The sequence below is a fragment of the Suricata suricatta genome, chromosome 10 (genome assembly GCF_006229205.1).
Source record: "Suricata suricatta isolate VVHF042 chromosome 10, meerkat_22Aug2017_6uvM2_HiC, whole genome shotgun sequence".
NCBI classification, from domain to species: Eukaryota; Metazoa; Chordata; class Mammalia; order Carnivora; family Herpestidae; genus Suricata; species Suricata suricatta.
The window spans coordinates 91,370,184-91,392,268 of NC_043709.1; the positions used below are offsets into that span (position 1 = coordinate 91,370,184).

General features: G+C 40.5%; 1 protein-coding gene and 1 long non-coding RNA gene across 3 annotated transcripts in view; one reads left to right on the plus strand and one right to left on the minus strand.

The window, feature by feature from the left end:
- Positions 1 to 22,085, plus strand: part of GUCY2C (guanylate cyclase 2C) — a 113,818-nt gene that overhangs the window by 86,652 nt on the left and 5,081 nt on the right. For both annotated transcript variants that reach the window (XM_029955695.1, XM_029955694.1), the window contains 9 exons: positions 2,981 to 3,067; positions 4,080 to 4,212; positions 6,451 to 6,588; positions 7,339 to 7,427; positions 8,931 to 9,022; positions 12,008 to 12,166; positions 16,853 to 17,045; positions 18,509 to 18,683; positions 21,138 to 21,236. In XM_029955695.1, the coding sequence (XP_029811555.1) occupies positions 2,981 to 3,067; positions 4,080 to 4,212; positions 6,451 to 6,588; positions 7,339 to 7,427; positions 8,931 to 9,022; positions 12,008 to 12,166; positions 16,853 to 17,045; positions 18,509 to 18,683; positions 21,138 to 21,236 (1,165 nt within the window). The remainder of the gene's footprint in view (positions 1 to 2,980; positions 3,068 to 4,079; positions 4,213 to 6,450; positions 6,589 to 7,338; positions 7,428 to 8,930; positions 9,023 to 12,007; positions 12,167 to 16,852; positions 17,046 to 18,508; positions 18,684 to 21,137; positions 21,237 to 22,085) is intronic.
- Positions 2,783 to 4,429, minus strand: LOC115305449. The gene is made up of 3 exons (XR_003914785.1): positions 4,347 to 4,429; positions 4,092 to 4,214; positions 2,783 to 3,076 (listed from the first exon to the last, which is right to left on the minus strand). It is a non-coding gene; the product is annotated as an uncharacterized LOC115305449 (long non-coding RNA).

Consider the following 22,085-nt stretch of genomic DNA (forward strand, 5'->3'; position numbering starts at 1 on the left):
ATTTTCTCTTAAAAAACAAATAATCTAAGTATTGAATGCAAACATTTAGAAGAATAGCTATGGCCTAAGGAAAAGAAACTTATAAAATTTAATTATTATAAAAAATGTAGAATTTTAAGGTGTTTGTATTCATTAGGTTTTTTTTAACATAAAACATAAAAGCCTCTCATACTTCTAATTAAAATTTTTAAAACAAAAATACAAAAAGTGGGAATAAAAAAATAAAGCTATGAAAAAGATACTTTTGGTTGTGAAAGAATACTTCATTTGACTATTAAATTATAAAATCTTAAAAATGGAATATTTTCAGAGGCAATATAATCATGAAAATTTGACTCAAAAAGCAAAGACTTAAATAGGACAATAATGACATAATTATAATTTCTATTACAGATAATACCAGATCAACTTAATTCTTTTAAACTTCAAAAAATAATTCTTACTCTCTATGTAAATACTATTGTAATATTAAATGAAAAATGAACATCTTCTAAATTCATTTAGCATTCAACAAGGCTAGCATAAAATTGATAGTAAAATATGATTAAAGACTAACTACATTTATGAAACTAAATGGAAAAAAATAAGTAAATTACTAGTAACTCTAAGCCAGTTGTGTATAAAAACTATAATATAATCAGATGTGATTAATTCTATGAAAGGAAAAAAATTACTATAATGCATCATATCAAAAGGTCATAGAAAACTCAAAATCATTGTAACTGATGCTGAAAATGATCATTCAGATTGATGCTCATATAAAATAAACACATTCCTAATAATAAAAATTTCAAGTCTTTCAAATTACAGATCTTCCTCGATTAACAGTGGGCTGATGTCCCCATAAAGCCATCATAAGTTAAAAAACGCTTTAGTCAAAAATGCATTTAATCCACCTAACCCACCAAGCAGCAGAGTGCAGCCGGGCCTACCTCAAACACACTCAGAGCGCCCACATTAGCCCACAGGTGGGCACAATCTTTTAACACAAAGCCTATTTACAATAGCATTGAATACCTCATGTAAGTCACTCAGCACTGTACTGAAAGTGAAAAACAGGATGGTTGTTTGGGCACAGAATGGTTGTAAGTATATTGGTTGTTTACCCTCATGATCGAGCGGCTGACGAAGCCAAGGCTCACTGCCCAGCATCATAAATTGCCAGCCCTGGGAAAAGATCCCAATTCAAAATCTGAAGTATGATTCCTACTGAAGGCATATCATTTTCACACCATTGTAAAGTAAAAAAAGAATTGCAAGTCCAACCATCATAAGTCAAAAGCCATCACAGAAATGTTTTTCAGGGTGGGGCGTCTGGGTGGCTCAGTCGGTTGAACATCCAAATCTCGGCACAGGTCATTATCTTGTAGATTGAGGCTTGCCTCCGGCTCCACAATGACGTACTGAGCCTGCTTGGGATTCTCTCTCCCTCTCCACCCTCACTTTCTGCCCCTCCTTCGCTTATATTCACACAATATGTTCTCTCTCTCTCTCTCTCTCATAATAAGTAAATAAACTTTAAAACAACAACAACAGCAACAACAAAGAAATGTTTTTCAGATGAGGTCTAGACCAAATGTGATCATTTGATCTCAGTGAAACGAAATTTTAGAATACCAATTAATAAGGCCTGATCAAATGGTGTCACATGACCTTTTCATCCCTAAAATGCCCAGTCAATGTTTAGACAGTGTTTTCGGCTCTCTGCTGTAAGGTAGGAAACCTCATTTATCTGAGTGCACCAGGGTCCCCTTCTGGCATTGCTTACTCAAATTGGACAGAAGCTTCCACAGGAAGCTACTCCTTTGTGTCTTGAATCTCAAAGCAAAGGCTGTGCCAGTTCGAACTTTGCAGTCCCGTCCAACCCCCACCTCCTGCCTCCCCAGCCCCGCCCCCCAGGCTTCAGTCCATGACACATCCTATCAGAACCAACTTTTGTAAGGAAACAAATGAGCAAGTCTTTCTCTAGATAAAAGACAATATGCTTCTCATGTTATAAATATATAACAACCTTGGCTAACCTTGTTTAGGAACAGTTGATTCATTTATGCAACAAATATTCATGAAACATCTATCCATGCCAGACGCTGAACTAGATATTGAAGATACAGAACAAAAATTAAAATTATCACAGAGTTTACATTTCCAGAAGGAGAAGAGATAATAAATAAAAATATAAAACATATCAGGTGCTAAGGGAACGAATTACTTCCGAGTCTGTCTGCCCATAATTTCCCTCCCTTCGCCTGGCCTGGTACCCACAGCTAAGCCAGCCCTATCTGAAATGATGAAGGACTTCACACCCTTCCTTGGAAATTATTGGTACAGTTCCTGAGTTAAAGCTAAAGGTCAAATTGGGCTTTTTCCTAAAACAGGAAACTGTTGTTAGGTTATTAGAGTTTTACTGTGAAGAATAATTACCGCTTAGCTAAAGCCCTATATCTTCATGGAACCATCATCATTGTATTAAAATAGTGAGTTCAAAATTTTGGGTGATAACAATTCACACAAAATCCAAGAACTTGCTCTTATTGACAGAGTACTTGGTAAATGTAAGGAAAACTCAGCCAGTGGACACAGTTGATCCCATGAGTGAACACATAAGGCTAAGGACGGGATTCCCTAACAGCAACTCCTGGTTTAAACACAGTGTGCTTTTGGAAAAACAGAACCAGCAGCCCAACAACCTCCGATAGCCCGTGCTCCAGGCAGGTGTCCGCTCATCCCTTTCCCCCATCTGGTGGAAGAACCAGGATTGGAATACTATGGGTGTCTCCTGCTCATTTTTATCATGGTGAGAGCCATCTGGTGTTTCATAAGAAAGGAAAGAAATACATGTTCAGGAAAAACAGGACAATGGCGTTTCAGTTTGTTTCTGAGTCCCAGGCCTCATGATCATAAGATCATTTTTAGCCTAAACAATCTCTCCGCAGTAGCCTTCCTTGCAACCATTTCTTCCTTTTCTTTTTCTGCTGTTCAGGAAGTTTTAAATGACACCATCTCCTATCCTGATGGCACATTCATGGATTGGGAGTTTAAGATCTCAGTCTTGTATGACATTGCTAAGGTAAGAGACCTATAAACAAAAGAGACGTTTATGAAAATTAAACATAGGAAAACAGATCTAGCAAGCTTTCAACCTCTCTGAGCACTGGTTTCTTCATTTGTAAAATGATAATAAAAATAGTACCTCTGTCAGAGGCTTGTTGTGAGAATTTCATAAATAATGCATGTGCTTCATATGATGCTTGGTATAAATAAATGATATCTAAGCTATTACTTTTCATTATTATGTTTTGCCTACTCTGAGCCTGGGGTACACATTTTCATAGACTTTCTGGAAATCCAAATCCTAGTAAGCTGCAGGCAAGACAACAATCTTCAACTTTTTAGGAGAAGATATTAAGGACAGGCAACCCTCCTGCACGAGGCACTAATGAATTTGGACATGTGTATTGTCAGATAGTATATGAAAAAAGGAAGTGGCTGCCAACAACCTCATTCAAGAACAAAGAAAAGTCAGTCCCAAGATTGAGCTGTTAGATACAGCCTTAAATAGCCTGAAAGTCATCAAGGATCAGAATCAGTTTTTAAAACAGGGTTCCTGTGATTCAGGCTGAAAACTGATTTCTGCAGTGACACCTCTGGCCACCAGAGGGAAGCAGAGCAGCCCCCGAAAAAAGGCCCGGGTCTGGGGAGTCTTGCCATTTCATAAGTGAGTTGCCTCTCCCTTCAGAAGGGCAAGTCTGTATTGGAGGTAGAAAACCAGAAATATACCCAAGATCACAGACTAAGTGGTAAGCAGAAACACTTAAAAAAATTTAGGGTCAACCCCTTGTTTCATATTCTGGGTAATTATTTAACTAGTCTCTAGACAATTGCCTTTTAAGATGCAGTGCTTAGGCAAATATTAGGGTATTAACAATATGTTTAAAGTAGAATTAATGGAACTCAATTTAAATTCTTATAGTGTGATTCTATCTGCATACCGAAATGGTCTCAAAATGTTACTGCTTTCTTTAATCAAGCAGCTGAAGAGTGTCCTATCTCTTTGTTTCCCGCTATCTGAAAAATCACAGGGCATGTCATACCTGCACTCCAGTAAGACTGAAGTCCATGGCCGTCTGAAATCCACCAACTGTGTGGTAGACAGCAGAATGGTGGTAAAGATCACTGATTTTGGCTGCAGTTCCATTTTGCCTCCAACAAAAGGTCTGTAAGGAATGAATGACATTTTTACTGGTTCCCCACTTAAAAAAAAACTCTCTCGAGTGCTTGGGGAGTGGTGATACTGATCGGGAAATAAATGCTGGGGGGCCCCAAGAGGAAACAGCCGACTCACTCACCAGCACTACACCCTTGTCAGTGTTCAACAAATGCTTCTTGAGATGAACAAATCAGTTTTCAACAAGTGCTTCTTGAGTTGAACAAATCTCTTCTGTGGGTTTCCTTCATCTATGTGTTTCCTGGTATGAGTGAGAAAATCATGAAGAATGTAGTGACTGTGGAAGCAGAACTGGGTGAAAAAAATAGAGAAGGTTAGAATAGTGAGACCTTAGAAATCATCTAAGTCTAACTCTCTTCCTTTACGTAAGGCAAAATTGAGGCTCAGAGAGGCTGCGATTTGCCCAGGAAGATAGAATACAAAGCAAAAGACCTATTTCCAAATTGTCATTCATTTACCTGTGATAACTATAAGAGGGAAAAAACGCTTGTTAGTAAAATATATTCCTACCTATTCCTTTCTGGGTTGTGATAAGGGTCAAAAGAGAAACAGAAAATTGATTTGTAATGTACAAAGGGCTTTTCATGTTGAACATTTACCCATTCTTTACTTTAACTCGGGGTTAAACAGCCTCAGCAATCTAGCACTCCTACAAAGCCTCAAAATACCACCTAGATCCAAAAGCTGAAATTTGATTTCTAATTCTACTTTGCAATCCTTTCATTTTCTTTCAATAAAAGTAAAATGACAATTCTGCCCCTACTTCTTCAGTCACTTCAAGCATAGGATGACATTGGACTCAGTCCAGTAAGTGCTTGATGCAGACCTAGCATGTGTCAGGCATCTGTGGTGGAACAAGTCTCCTTTAACAGAGGACTCACCACGACACAAGTCAAGTGCTGTCCCCTCGAACATCACTCAGTTATACCTCCTGACCTGTGCTGTCCGTCACCTGATCTACTTACCTGTCCTCTACCCCAAACCATTAGGATCAATTTTATATGAATCACAAATCACCTAAATTAACAAGACATAAATTCAAAAAGGCAATGAACACTTGGACAGAAAACCAAACCAGGAAAATGTGCCTTAGCATAAGCATGAATCTATAGATTTTTTTCACTGAAAAAAAAGTCTCAAAAAGTTAGAAGGAGCTAGGTGATCCTAGAAAACTTGCAAGGGAGGGACGCCTGGGTGGCTCAGTTTGTTAAGCGTCTGACTGGCTCAGGTCATGATCTCCCAGTTCCCGTCGGAGCCCCACTTCGGACTCCGTGCTGACAGCTCAGAGCCTGGAGCCTGCTTCAGATTCTGTGTCTCCCTCTCTCTCTGCCCCTCCCCTGCTCAGACTCTGTCTCCCTTTGTCTCAAAAATAAATAAAAGCATTTAAAAAGAAAAAAAAAGAAAACTTGCAAGGGATGAAGGGAAATTCAATGTATGCCCTTGTTGTTACATTTTAAATAAGTTATGTGATAGGGTCCAAAACGCAAGTGTCCATAGGAACCAAACACAGAACATAGGAGCACTTTACCCGTGTGAAGCATTAGTGCCTAGCAGGCACAGAGTAAAATGTGAGAAAACCGTATGCATTATTTTTTCAAAAATATGGGACCTCAGGAAAACACATCTGTGGGCAATAGCTGATTTGAAGGCTGTGAGGATGTCCTGCAAAACATCACACTGATGGGCGCTTTGTTTAGATGTGTTTAAGCAGGTATACATATATATCATACATAATACATTCCATATTACATAAAATATACATATACTATATGCATTTTGTATTTTAGGATAAAATATAAATTTATGTATTTTTTGTTTATGAAGGTTTTCATAGGTTTACACCATATGTCCCACAAGTTATTAAATCCTCAGCGCCTCTCATATTCTACTGTTCTTATTCTACAGATATTTGCTGAGCACCCCTATACACCAAGTGTTAGTCCATGTAGGCTTGCAGGTTTTCAGGCCTAGGATCCTAGAAGTTTTAGGGACAATAGTGCCGTGTGATCTCACCCAAATGCCGGCATTATATAGTCAGCTCCAAAGGCAAATGTGTGTTCTCTCCCTATCACCAGCATTAGCATAAACCCCTCAAAAGTTTGGGACATACAAGTTCAGGGCCATTTGTATTCAGGGTGCTCGGAATAGGGACTTAAAGAACAAACAGGGAGAACTATGGGCCACTCAGCTCCCTCCACCTTGCACTCTCGATGCTGAATTCGCAGACCTGTGGACGGCCCCGGAGCACCTCCGCCAGGCCAGCATCTCCCAGAAAGGAGACGTGTACAGCTACGGCATCATCGCCCAGGAGATCATCCTGCGGAGGGAAACCTTCTACACTCTGAGCTGCCGGGACCAGAATGGTAAGAGTCGGACTCATCCATCTGCCCTCTCTGGGAGCCTGCATTCTAGGCCGACCAAGACCCTCCTCTCTTTGTGATCACATCTCGGTCCCCTCATCGGCGAAAGTAATGGCATATCTGCACTGCACGTCACACCGGGGTATTGGCAAGGTTGACAGTATGAATGTTAGAATGCTCTGAAAGCATAACACACCAGGTGTTGTTACCTTCAGAATTGTCAGTTGAAGATTCTTCCCTTACAATCCTCCCCTTCCCTTCTGCTCGTAGTAAAAGACATGTATATGTTTAACACCTGATCTGGATCACTCTAGTGGGACAACATAGGAATTTTAGTTGTTACTGAGAGAAGATCTGTAGGTCATCTCAGGGGGGAGATGCTTCCTCCCATTCATCCAGCTCTTGCTTATTGAGCAATTATTATGTCCCAGTTCTTAAGTGTGTGGACGGTGAGTATCTAAGGGATGTAGGGAGGGCAGGCTCGAGTCTTGGAGGAAACCTACTAAAGGGAGTGGTACCCTAGTTAAGTTTTAGAGGCTTAGTAGCCTTAACTAAATTAACCTCCTGGGTATAAGTGGGTATAAGACCCATCACATGGTGACTCATTCATTCTGCTGAGTGCTGGCCTGGGTTCTGCCCTATTCTCACTGCGTACCCATCCCGGGTGGGTGAACCAATTCAGAGTCTGGCTGCTGCTAAAATTTTTTCATGCTGAATTCTTTCTTGTAATGTGAATTATTCTCATCCTATCAGAGAAGATTTTCAGAGTAGAGAATTCCAATGGAGTCAAACCTTTCCGCCCGGATCTGTTCCTGGAAACGGCAGAGGAGAAAGAACTGGAAGTGAGTGCACCTCCCTACATGAGTTTTGTGTGTTGCTATAATGAATGAACCAGCAGCTTGGTGGATTGAAATGACAGAAATGTATGCCTTATAGTCCTGGGGGCCAGAAGTCTGAAATAAGTTGTCAACAAGGTCATGCTTCCTCCAGAGGCTCTAGGGGAGAATCCATTTCTTGCTTCTTCCAGAAGCTTCTGGTGGCTACTGACTCTCCTTGGCTTGTGGCCACAACACTCCAGTCTCTGCCTCCATGGTTCCATTTTCATCTTCCATTTTCATCTTCTCCTCTGTCTGTTCTCTCTCCACCTCCCTCCTGTATAAGGATTCATGTGACTGCACTGGGCCTACCAAAATACTCCCCAGTAGTGTTCCCACTGCAATGTGCTTTACTGAATCACATCTGCATAAACGCCTTTTCCAAATAAGGTGACGTTCACCAGGTCCAGGGGTCAGGACTCGGACATTCTCTCTGGGCACCGTCATCGCCCTCATGTCCTTTTCCACCTCTCCCAACTCAGGAAAGTCCTAGTTCCTGATGCATGTATCACTTTCTCAATTTTTAGGAGCTAAATGATCAAGATGTCCATGTGATATGCTTAGTAAGCTGATAAATACTACCTACTGATTAAAAAATGAATATGCCAACATGTAGAAATAATAGAAAAGTATATAGTCATACCCCCTTTTCAACAGGGGATACATCCCAAGATCCCAGGTGGATGCCTGAAACTGCAGAGTACTGAACCCTCTATATACTAGGCTTTTTCCTAGACATACATGTCTTTGATGGAGTTTAATTTCTAAATTAGGCACAGTAAGAGACTGACAATAATAATAATAAAATAGAACAACTTTAACAATATGACAGTATACTGTAATAGAAGTTATATGAACATGTTCTCCTCAAAATATCCTTTTGGGCTGTGCTCACTCTTGTGATGATGTGAGGTGATAAAGTGCTCACGTGATGTGATGCAGTGGCTGAATGACACAGGCCCAGGCCTGGTGGCGCTTCCCTAGGTCACCATAGACCTTCTGACGATTAGTCAGCAGTCGGACCATTTAGTTCCAGACCATGGCTGACTCAGACAGGGAGGGACTACTAGGAATCGGAGTTCCTGGGGTGGAGTGTGAGCCCAAGAAACTGGAAACCTTTCCAGGCGATTCTGCTGGTCGCTGTGGTTGGCAGCCCTTGTGGAAGAGATTCACAGTAGAGTCACTGCCTCACACCCATTGCTCATAAATCCTGCAAACTTCTGCAAAGTGTTTTCTACCAACAATCCAGCCTCATACAAATCCATAGCACATGGGCTTCTCACTGACAGTATAGAGCCTGCTTCAGATTCTGTCTCTTCCCCGCTCCCCTGTCCCTCACCCTGGACTCTCTCTCTGTCTCTTTCAAAGTAAATAAACTTAAAAAATTCCCTGCCTCAATTACTCCCATCAAGGGAAGAGAATAGGAGAGAATTCCACCCCCTGAGCAAATCTACCCCTTCTTTCTTTCAGGTCTATCTACTTGTAAAAAACTGCTGGGAGGAAGATCCAGAGAAGAGACCAGATTTCAAAAAAATTGAGTCTACGTTGGCCAAGATATTTGGGTATCGCTGACATTTTTACTTTTCCTCGCTCATTTCAGATTTTTCTGATAATAGTTGACATTCAGTGGCACCTCAGAATAGAATGCCTGTTCTAATGGAAAACCCCAGACTGCAACCCCTGTCTCAAAAAAATTAAAATGAGATGGAGACCAACAGACCATTTTCTCAGGGAATAATCACTTGAGACGTTGAATACTCAAGGACAAAACTTGCCTGATTAAAATATAAATTCTGGTTGATCATAAATATGTCTGTTAAAAATCTAGTTGTATTACCCTTCTGGAAGTAATTGGGATTTAGAAGTCTAGCATGAGTCCCGAGAATCTGCAAAGCCATTAGATCATTCTTAAGATCAAGAAGTTCTTAAAAATCTTAAAATCAGCAACTTTGACCCTAGGTGCTTAACTCTTGTGCCATGAATCAGATCATAATTCCAAAAAAACCAAACCCAAAACTAACAACAAAAAAACCAAAAGCACACAACTATCCAGTAAGGTTGAATTCTAGATTTTCCATGTTTTCAGTTAGATACAGTAGAGAGTGAGAAAAATAACAGTGAAGAGGTTAGGAGATCCATCTCCCAGACTACGATCTGGTAATAGCTTGCTGTAGGGCATTGGGCAAAATGCTCACCCTAACTGGATGTCAATGTTCTTTTTATAAAAGTAAAACCAGACTTGAGTAGAATGATTTCTGCAGTTCCTTCCAGCTCTACTTTTCCATACTTCTCATTAAGTCAAAGATTCAGATATTTAATGAGCCTAAAAGCCCGGGGCTGAGAGGAGATCAAGTGAAATCACGAAAGTGGTCATTGAAGGGTACATGTAATCTGTCATTTGTGTGAAAGGGGCAGAAAATAATAGGTGTTGTAATTCTTGCCCATTTTTTGTTCTTTCCCAGACCTTTTACTAAGATCAGAAGAGACTGTGTGTGTGACAAGTAAAATGTAAACTCATGAAGATAAACTGCCTCCCCCCATAAATAGCCTTTAACACTTTAACACGGTGGGTCTCAAACTTGGCAGCCCATTGAGATCACATGGTGGGAGGGGTGGGGCAGGAATGTTAAAAAAAAAAAAACACCAGTGCCGAAGTCCTGCCTCAGGGAGTCTGATGGAATTGGTCAGGGGTGAAGGCTGGCATCAGGAGTTTTAATAGCTCCTCAAGTGATTAAAATAGGCAGTCAGGGTTGAGAAAACTGTTTTAATTGGATCAATTCATCACAAAGGGAGATAATCTATCTTCATTCCTTACACCTGCTCCCTCACCCGACTAGACTCTAGTGGCTTCAAGGAAAATCCCCCCTCGGGAACTTGTTAAAGAATCCCGTTTCATAATCTCAGACCTGGCAGTATCCAGTAATGTAGGTCTGTGATAGACTCAGAAATGTATTGAAATTTTAACAAACATCCCTCCCCACCCCAGGGGATTATGATGGAGGCCATCTACTCCTTGAGGGCAGAAATGGTAACTTAAATTGCTGTTGTAATAATGAAACAGTGGGATTTATTCAACCCCTTCAGTGGCGGAACAGCCTTACAGGGTACCTCCTGACCGAGCTCTGCTCCAAGGCTCGCAGTGCGTCCCAGTGTTGCACAAAGTTGGCATCTTGTCTAAGTGTCCTTGGCCTAACAAGATCACCCAGAGTTAGGATTTTTGCTTTAGGACCCAAGCTTTGTTTTTTCTTTCTTTTTTTTTTTTTTTTTTTTTAATTCGTTTAGTGTTTATTTATTTATTTATGTGGGGAGGAGGGGCAGAAGGAGACACAGAATCAGAAACAGGCTCCAGGCTTTGAGCTGTCAACACAGAGCCTGACATGGGGGTCCAACCCACAAACAGTGAGATATGACCTGAGCCGAAGTTGGATACTTAGCTGACTGAGCCACCCAGGCGCCCCTTTCTTGTTTTATTTATTTTTTATTTTTTTAATGTTATTTATTTTTGAGAGAGAGAGAGACAGAGACAGAGCGTGAGAGAGGGAGCAGCAGAGGGAGACACAGTCAAAAGCAGAGAACCCAAGCTTTTAGTTCTAAGGAGACAATAGAACGCCAAGATTTGCTTTTCTTGGCCCTTCTCTCATACCTGTATTTATCACTTCTAGAGCCTTAAAAAAAAGATTCTCCCTTTATCATCAATCATTGTTAAAATTTTAGAAAATAGGAATAGCATGCAAAGGAAAAACATCACCCATTGATCAATAGATGGCTACTGGTTTCAAAAATTAAAAATTATAATTTTTGCTGTTTTATCAGCTTTTTTTTACTTAATATAGAGGTGGCATCTTTCTGTATCTTTATTCTAATTTGTATTTAACAATACATTAATATTCCACTGCATCATAATATTTTAAATTGCATTTTGTTACTCATTTGGGTTATTTTGCTTGCTACTACAAAGGCTCTGATCTGTGACTTTTTTTGTAGTTCCCTTTCAGCACTTTACCTGCAGCTCGTTCCTAGAAGTAGTGCTGGTGGACTGATCAGTGTGTGCACTCTCAAAGTTTGCGATACGTTTTGTCAGACTGCCCTCCAGGAAGGTCATAGTGGATGTTTTTTCTTCTTACCTCTATTGTTTACCATTATTCTAACATTTGGTTTTCTTTTTACAAAATCTTATGTCTATTTCTAGGGGTGCCTGGGCGGCTTAGTCGGTTAAGTGACCGACTCTTGGTTTCAGCTCAGGTCATGATCTCACGGAATGTAAGGTCGAGCCTTGCGTCTGGCTCCTCATTGACAGCACGGAGCCTACTTGGGATTCTCTCTCTCTCTCTCTCTCTCTCTGTCTCTCAAAACAAATAAATAAACTTAAAAAATAGGTCTATTTCTATTTCTTTAATTTTTCCTGAGGCTAATTTTTTTTAAACATGTGTTGGCCATTTTTATTTTGTTCTTTGTCTTACTGACTTTTTACTCATATTTGTCGACTCTTTTACTGGATGTTTATGCTTTTCTAATAATTTGTTACAACTCTTTATTACTACCTATAGCCTATTTCACGACCAAAAAAATGAAAGTTATATGGACACCTTGATCCGACGTCTACAGCTGTATTCTCGAAACCTGGAACATCTGGTGGAGGAAAGGACGCAGCTGTACAAGGCAGAGAGGGACAGAGCTGACAGACTCAACTTTATGTTGCTCCCAAGGCAAGAAAAGTCCTCCTGCTGATGTAGTTTCTCATGACGCCACAGTCTGCCTTCTTCCTTATCGCTGAACGTGTCAGCACTTTTGTCTAGTACTGTTTTCTTCCCTTTGTATCTATATAGGATTGTTCCCTTCTGCACATTCTTCAACGGATTATTGAGTTAAAAAAATATACATAACTCTTTGGTTTCCTTCTCCGTCTGTCCCTACCCTGCTCACATTCTCTCTCTCTTTCAAAAATAAATAAACATTAAAATAATAAATAAAGGGAACAAACCCGACTTTGGGACACCTGGGTGGCTCAGTCAGTTAAGCATCTGACTTCGGCTCAGGTCATGATCTCACGGTTTGTGGGTTCAAGCCCCGCGTCAGGCTCTATGCTGACACCTCAGAGCCTGGAGTCTGCTTCACATTCTATGTCTCCCTCTCTCTCTGCCCCTCTCCCATTCATGCTCTGTTTCTCTCTGTCTCAATAATAAATAAACATAAAAAAATTAAGATATATATATATATATATATATATATACACACACACACACACACACACACACACACACACCTTGCCAAGGCTTGTTCTGGTTTGTACTGTAAATATTTAGAAGAAAAAGATTATTTTCTTTTTAAATTAAAATATTTTTAACATTTATTCATTTAAAAATTTTTTTAATTTTTTTTATTTATTTTTGAGAGACAGAGACAGTGTGAGCAGGGGAGGGTCAGAGAGAGAGGGAGACACAGAATCCGAAGCAGGCTCCAGGCTCTTAGCTGTCAGCACAGAGCCTGACACAGGGCTCGAACCTATGAATCTGTGAGATCATGACCTGAGCTGAAGTTGGACATTCAACTGACTGAGCCACTCAGGTTCTCTGAGAAAGGTTGTTTTCAACGGGGTGTGTCTTGCCCCAGAACGAGCATGGGCAGTAGTTAGAGCGGCCAAGGTTCTGACACCTCTTTGCCACTTTTACGAAGTCTGGGAGCCGTGGCAGGTCACTGCCTGTCTTTCTTTAATCTCAAAATAGAAATTAAAACTTTCCTCTGGATTCTATGAGCTATCAGGGCACCTGCAGGCACTAAGTACCCATTTCTTTTTCTCTTTCCACCTCAAAGTAGAAGCCAAATTATAAGGAGTAGCAGTTGTTACATTATTATAGTCGTTATATTATAAGCAGTCGTCAGTGGAGGAGGTGAGGCCACAGATCAGGTGCCTCATTACAGAGGCACCAATGGGCTGGCCCCCAATTTGTGAAACAGTATCACAGCCATGACATAACAGAGGGGAAGTAAGGTTGAAATCCCTGCACAGTTTAAAGTTTTATGGGTGTTGGTACTCAGATAATAACTAAGGAAGTTTAAGAGAAGCAAGAAATTAAAATGTGGAGCTAGAAAACAGACTTGAGCCAAGGGGCCCTTACCTGTCACAAGCAAGCAGTAACGTCTTCTCAGTCAAGTAGAATAAACTCTTCTGTTAGAGGAAGCCTAAGCTGGACAGTCCAGCAGTGAGTGAAATCAGGGAAGCCAAGGTCAGCTCGGCCTGAATTCAGCCCATGTTTCCACCACCCGCTACCAATGTACAATTACCTACATGATCCAAACCTCAGATTCTTATGTACCTCACAGGCTGGCCTAAGAATTTCCTGAATAATGCTCAGGATACAAGGTACTTAGCACAGAGTCTGAAATATCCATGGTTATTATTATCATACACAATAGCTATGACTTTTAATTATAACTTATATTCGTTATTGTTTTATTTTGAACCCATGTTTCATTTAGAATATCAGCTCTAGGGGGCGCCTGGGTGGCTCAGTTTGTTAAGCGTCCGGCTTCAGCTCAGGTCATGATCTCACAGTTCGTGGGTTTGAGCCTCACGTCGGGCTCTGGGCTGACAGCTCAGAGCCTGGAGCCTGCTTCAGATTCTGTGTCTCCCTCTCTCTCTGGCCCTTCCCCTGCTTGCACTGTCTCTCTCTGTCTCTCAAAAATAAATAAATATAAAAAAGTTTTTTTAGAATATCAGCTCTACATTAGCAAAAGGATGATTTTGAGATTATATGAGCTGTTTTCTCAATAAAGAAGCAGTTTCTCTTTGACAAGCCCGAGAAACGAGGGGAGGAGTTACATACATGCTCTGTTCAGTCATTGGTGCTAGAAGGGGGCCTCCTGCAGGACCTGTGTGTCCTCAGAATGCCGAGGAGCAGCCTGGGAGTGGTGCCCTGGAAATGGGCTGCAGCTCTTCATATTTCCATCAGAGATGGCAATTCCTGTCAGAGCTTCGTAAATGCTAGGGGGAAGACGCATGACTCCTTGCCTGGCCTTTAGTGCTGACTTGTAACAAAAACAACATCCAGATAATCTGGCTGCCTTTCCCAGGGTGTCATCATCCGTGGTTTTAACCAATACGGTTACTCAGATGATTTGAAACAGCTGGCTCACCACCTCAGATTTTTATCTTACCTTTGCTATAATGAGCCACCTCTATCACTAGATGGTAGATCTTTGGTTGGTTTGTTTTAATTGTTGAGTATAGTTGACATACAGTGTTATATTAGTGTCAGGTGTACAAAAGAGTGATTTGAGATTCTGTGTATTACTCTGCTCGCTGCCATAAGCGATGTCACCATCTGTCACCATATGATGTTATTACCACAATAGGATTAACTATATTCCCTATGCTCTATTTTTCATCTCCACGGGTAGATGTTTTCTTGGATTGCCACAGGTTATATAACACAAATCTCTTCAATAACTGCAATACACCGTGACTCCAGGGCACCTGTCTGATAATTTATATAAAAGTATATTTGTAAAAGAAAATTAAAATGTACATGAACAGGGGCACCTGGGTGGCTCAGTCAGTTGGGCAACTGACTTCGGCTCAAGTCATGATCTCACAGTCTGTGGGTTTGAGCCCTGCATTGGGCTCTGCGCTGATGGCTCCCTCTTTTTCTGCTTCTTCCCTGTTCAAGCTCTGTCTCTCTCTCTCTCAAAATTAAATATTAAAAAAAAGTTTAATAATAAAATAAAATGTACATGAACAATAACTAGAAGAATCAAAAAGGAATATTTACAGCAAAATTGTTAATAAACTAAGACTGCATGTAGGAACCAGATTCTACTTAGCCACTTAAACAGCGCCTCTTGGGTTTTGAGACATTAAAATAGAAGTTCTTTCTTCTTGTGGGAAGGCTTTCTAAGACATTTACTGTGTTTGGTAATCTGTATCAGCAACAGCCTGTTACCAAAGCTCACTGTGTTAAGTCACAGCCCTTCACTTATCTACCAACATTAGTTCCTCTCTCTGCGCACTATTTCCCATGCTGATATGACTTTTCAGATATAAGCAGTAACATGAAGGGCAAAGATGGTGAAATATCCTATTTTATCATTTATGTGTCCTATTTATGTGTCCTTCAAAAAAGTTGCACCCTTCTACTGGGCATGTCAAGAGAAACACCCCAGAAGTGCCCCCTGAGAATCCAACCAGCCAGACAAATGGGGTATTTCTCAAAGGTCCCAGGCTTTTTCATCACACTGATTGAAAAAACTCCCTCAATGCTTTGGAGGGTCTCAAAATGAGTGTTGCCTGTCCTTGTGGTTAATGAGCTTCTTCTGGGAGAATGGTACACGTTTCTCTTTCGACACAATTGGCATATCTCCAGAGGGTCCCCGTCTCGATGAATATCCCAGGTCTGGGTCATGGAGGAGATGCCGGGTGATAAAAAGATTGAAAGATGGGATGTTGCCATGTTCTAGGACTGGTTCTGCCCTTAGCGGCTGTGGGACCTTGTGAAAGTCATACTTTTTAGGCCTCAGGGTTCTCAGTGACCTCTATGGCACCTCCCCGCGGCCACGTTCTGATAGTAACGGTTCCATACCTGAGTCCTTTACAGAGCCAGGCCGGGGCAGACAGGGAGCACCCATCCTCACACATGTCGGTCCCACTCCATTTTCTCAGTGAAAAGACAACTTGCCACATCAAGGAAGTGTGGTGTGCAGTTCCTTCTTATAGGTCTGTCTAAATTCTGAGTCTGATAGCAAAGATATTCAAAGTTGCTTTTATTTGACTTGCAGTTTTGCCGTAATTTTAATTTGTTTCTATGGTGACTGACTTTGCTTTCTAAAAGACCCAAAAATATATCAAATAAATTTTTGTTCAGAATATATCAAAGTTAGTTTTTAAGTGCATTGTTCCTTTATAGTGAATGAAACAACACCATGTTAAATACACTTGGGATGCAAAGCCCTTGGCTCTGATGAAAAAGCCAGATCTGACAGCTTAGATTCTTAGATTAATGACACTCTCCCCTCAGCTTCTGGATATAGAGCTACATCTAGAAGAAGCTGGCTGTCAGGAAAGTGATAAAAAGTGGGCAAGTATGTATACTTACTATGAGGGTTGTGTAGGTATGAGATTTATATGTACCTGCATATTAGAGTTTAATCATCAAGTACTAAGTTAATGCTAAACTTGCATATATACATCTGAGTTCAAATACATGTGTCATATGTGTTTATGTGTATTCTATTCCTATATTCAGGATGTGCAGTCCATCTTTGCTTCCTATTCACCCCTTTCAGTGGAAATCCCAAATTCTAGAATGCCTTGTGGACAATTACTACTGTCTCAAAGAATTATGTAAGATAAGAAAAAATTACTGAAGTTGAAGACATTTATTCCCTTCTTCATCTAGGCTGGTGGTCAAGTCTCTGAAGGAGAAAGGCATTGTGGAGCCTGAATTGTATGAGGAAGTTACAATCTACTTCAGTGACATTGTAGGTTTTACCACCATCTGCAAATACAGCACCCCCATGGAAGTGGTAGACATGCTCAATGACATCTATAAGAGTTTTGACCACATTCTTGATCACCACGATGTGTATAAGGTAACCGCTTCACCCTCCAGGCTGAAATGATTGTACTGCCCATGTCAGCAGAGCCAGAGTTGGTTGGTTCCTATTATTACTCACTTCTTATCCTCTCTAAGATTTAATGAATTCATGGTTGAACATGAGCTAAAAATGAAAGGAAGTGAAATAATATGAAGGGTCAGAAGTCAACATGCCCACATGACTTTAAGAAACCTATGAAGGAAACAACATAAAGTTCCTCAGGAATGAATTTTGGCCACTAAATTTAGTATTTTCAAATCAACTTTTAAAAAAATGGACAGTGTTTAGACTGACTGCACATGAAGCAGAGAAAACACTGGAGTTATATAACAAGTAGAATAGGAATCTGTTGTTGTTGTTGTTGTTGAAAGACTAAGCATCATTCAAAGAAGACTAAAGAAAAACAGGGAGAATACTCTAAGTTCAAAGCTGGATCTGTCACCTAACAAGTGGGCTGACCATTTGGGGCTAATACTGCCTGAGCCAGAAGAGTAAAGGACAATTGAATTCCCTCATTTTCATGTTGGGAAAATAGCAGAGCATAGGGAGCAAATAACTTTAGAAATAGAGCTCTTCATTCAAATCCCACTTGGCCCTACCTAACTGTGACCTCCTAAAATATATTTAACTTTACCTATCTGTAAAATCATATGATAATAACACCTAACTCTGTGGGTTTATTGTGAAAACTATTGAAATAAACCGTATACCTGAAATACTGTATCCTCAAGTAAAGTGTAAGGGTCACTCATAACGACCTGTCATAACGGTTATTACCCATAGCGAGGATGTCCCTTTTAGGGTTTGTCTTAGATCCAGCTTCACCCTATGTAGGCCAGTAAGCCATATTAACAACAGTTCTTGTTGGAGAGAAAATGGTTATGCCTTGTAGAGATGTTTGGCAAAGAGAAGTTAACTAGTCAACAGATGTGAACTATATGACCATTAAAATTAAAAGAGAGGTAGGTCATTTATCAAAGAATAATGTTTATAGAATGCTGATACAAATTTACTTATTACAAGAAGAGTGTTAGAATCACCATACTTTAAGAATGTGCATTATATCTTGGAGGAACCTACAATTGTTTTCGGTCGAATAGGATATGAAAAATAAAATGTTAAGTGCTAAACATGAATTTCCTGGTAATTAAAGGATATATACCATCATTCAGACAATAATGTAAACATTGTAGACTTGTTACCACATCTAAATGATTTATATTATTATAAAGTACTCTCGTATGGTCAAAATTATTTATCATTCATTTAACTAGACTATAAAACCATGAAGAAGTTTGCATAGATCTGGTCTTGAACTAGTCCCAGAAAAAGAATACAGGGCTGTGCTCAGACTGGGGTCTCAAAAGCTTTTGTTTTGATATGCAGTCACCTACTTGTTTTTAATATCTTGTGCCTTCTGAAGGGATAGAATCACTAATGAGAAACTATTTCCATAGGTGGAAACCATTGGTGATGCCTACATGGTGGCCAGTGGTTTGCCTAAGAGGAATGGCAATAGGCATGCAATAGACATTGCCAAGATGGCCTTGGATATCCTCAGCTTCATGGGGACCTTCGAACTGGAACATCTTCCCGGTCTCCCAATATGGATTCGCATTGGCGTTCATTCTGGTATGGAGTTAAGCATTGTAGCAAATGGGAACCATATGAACTTCTGTGCACCAACTAAACAAGAAAGGATAAAGGGTCTTCTGATGTGATTGATTTCACATGAAGTTTACTCTTGAATCTGTCTGCTGAATATGACATCCCATTACATATCCTGACATAATGAGGCAGTCCTCCGAAAGTTCTAGGGAATGACACCTTTTACAGCATCTTTGACTCCTTGAATGATAAATGCCAGCCACAGACTGAAATAACAGCCTCCAGACCTCTTCCTATTTAAGTCCCCATATTTATTATTTATTTCCTCCCCTTTCTCTCCCTTTCCCCTGCCCCCAAATTCTGTGTAGTCTTTTCCACTAAACTATTATAGTATCTTTCATGGATTAGATTATCTACAGGGAAAAAAATAGCTGTAAAATTTCTATAATGAAAGGCACTTATGTCCTTCCCACCCTCCCTCAGTAGTACCGAAAGTACATGGATCACTTCAAAGATTGTAAAAGATACTCAGTCTGGAATGTAGAGATTTGAGAACATGAGCTACAAATGTTATAGAAAAATCTAGTTGGAGAGAACTCAGAAGTCATCTGGATTAATCCTTTATAAGGCACAAATTATCTTTATAGGTTCCAAGACAATAAATAATACAACTACTTTAAGAATAATCCCAGGATTCCCTGAAAACTCAGTTTCCAAAGCCAACTCACTCTGTCATTCGATAGTTATAATTATTTAGCCATCTTTTCTTGTGTTAAATCACACCTCCCTATACTTTCTTGCGATTGCTTTTTTCTGTCCTCGAAGGCTCACAGAAGACTCAAAGTTCAGAAAACCCAAGATCTCTCTAGACTTTGTGGCAAGGACCAGACCACTCCATTTGCAAATGTCATCCTGTATCCGCAGTGCCTAGCCCAGAGCCTGGCAATAAATATTTCTTGATTTAGTAATGGACCAGTGAGATTCTCAAAGTAACAGGAAATAGAAGGTAAAAATTTCTGCCATGTTCACTCTTCCCCAATCATGTCCACATCATGGATGTTTCCATGTACACATGAGGGAACTTCTCGTATATTTCCTGAGCCAGCAATGGCAAGGGGTCCCTTTTCTGACCCATCATAAAATGCCAGGCCTAAGGGACAGCAGCAGGGCTGACTTATCCAAGTCAAAGAGGATGGAGCCCTGGTTCTTAGCCATCTCTTTTCGTGTGACCAACTCACTACCTGAGCTGAGCGCCAGGGCCCACATGCCCCCACATTGGGCTGGAAAGAGAGTAGATATTAGGCACACGTACCTGGAGAGGTTTAGCCCTAAGAAATTAAGAGTTTGCAGTTAAATACCGATAGTTGAAAACAACACTTAATATCTGCAGGAATTTTCTGCTACCAGGCCCCTCCCCAGCTTTATCTACTCCATTTCTGAAGTGAAAGGTCACCTGTAACTAGACCTAGCACACGGAAGGCACAGGTCAGAGATCTTCTGACCATGTCACAGCCTCTATTGCTCCCTTCTTTCTGTAGGTTGTTCTGTTATTGTGTGTTTTTGTTTGTTTTTTGGTTGGTTATTTTGTGTTGTTTTGCATTGAACCTAACAAAGAAGGGCTCGGCACTCAAAAGAAGATTCAGTATTTTTATTCTGTTTCAACGTTTGTGATCAGAGAATCTGTAGGATACATCTACAAAGAAACACATACAGATCAAAACCCAATAAGCCAGCTAGAAAATCAATAGCTACCAGAAATCCAGCTTTGCCGTTTCTGGGTTCATCTCGAACTTCTAAAATGTGTCACTCCCTGCATTCAGTCGTTACACAGAAATGCTTGGTTAACAACCCTTCTTCCCCGCCTACTCCCTGCTGTGCCCAGTCCTGCCTTGGTTTCTGTATTCTCTATTCTCCTTAGAATGCCCTTGTGCCTCAGCCCTCCCCACCCCCATCCCGCTGCATCCCACGGATGCGTGAAGTGCTCAGGGATGATTATGCCAAGTCCTTGTCTTCTGAGTTCTCCATCAATGGGTCACCAGGCCAAGAAATGCTTCTCCACATAAATAAAAATAAAATAAAACAAAATTTGGCCATTGAGCCTTCCAGTGTACCAAGCCCTCCAGCACTTCAGAGCTCAGGAAAGTGTGGTTTGGGAGAGTCTTCGTTCTTCCTGAGAGTCTTCTACTGAAAATATTAAAAAGGACTTTCTACCTTTGCAGCCCGGATCTCTGGATATCTTCTTGTTCTGTACTTTTCTGTGCTAGAGCAAAACGCTTTCTAGAAGCTTGTCTTGTTACAACGATATTTTCCTCATTGAATACATCCATTTAAAACAAAAGCAACAACTCCCATTTCATACTGCCAGCCACTTCTATTAAAATGAAAGATTTAACACTGTGACCCTGAGAAGAGGCCTGCCCAACTTAATTCCACACGTGATTTCTGCCACCCCCACTTCCTGCTTTCTGTGCATTTCAGGTCCCTGTGCTGCTGGAGTTGTGGGAATCAAGATGCCTCGTTATTGCCTATTTGGAGATACCGTCAACACAGCCTCTAGGATGGAATCCACTGGCCTCCGTAAGAAAGAAGATTGCTTTTCTTAGAGGAAGTTTGTGTTTTCCAGCAGAGGGGAATTACAAAATAACCTGCGCAGTAAGGAGATACAAAGTGCCAGTGAGATGAAGGAATAACCTTTCCCACTGACGGGACATGAGCCTGTGTCCACGCAGTCCTCGCTGCATTTGCTCTTGTTGTTACCATTTACTGAGAATTATTGTATTCTCCTTTTTTTAGCTCAGTAGTAGACTGTTTCATGAGTTTGGGTTCATTTGCAATGCATTCAGCCGTGCTCTACTTGGAATAGTTATGAAAGTTAGTACAGATCCACCCAAGTTAAAAAAAAAATTCAGTGGGCTAGATAGGGAGCATACACTGGTTCATTTTCCTCTTTCTCTTTTGTTTTCCTGAGAATTGGCTTTAGTAAAGAAAAATATAAGTATTTATTTATTTTTTACTTATTTAAAAAATTTTTTATGTGTATTGTATTTATTTTTGAGAGACAGACAGACAATGTGAATGGGAAGGGACTGAGAGAGAAGAAGACAGAGAATCCAAAGCAGGCTCCAGGCTCTGAATGTCAGCACAGAGCCCGACACTGGGCTCAAACCCACTAACCATGTGATCATGACCTGAGCCAAGGTCAGATCCTTAATCGACTGAGCCCTCCAGGTGCCCCAAATATAAGTATTTATTATATGCAGAAGCCTATATTTCATCTGCCTGGTAGGGCAGAGGCATCATGAGCTACATATAGTAGATGCTCAATAAATACTGGTGACAGTGATAGTAACAGAAATATATACAAGAGAGAAAGAGGGGCACCTGGGTGGCTCAGTCAGTTATGCATCCAACTTTGGCTCAGGTCGT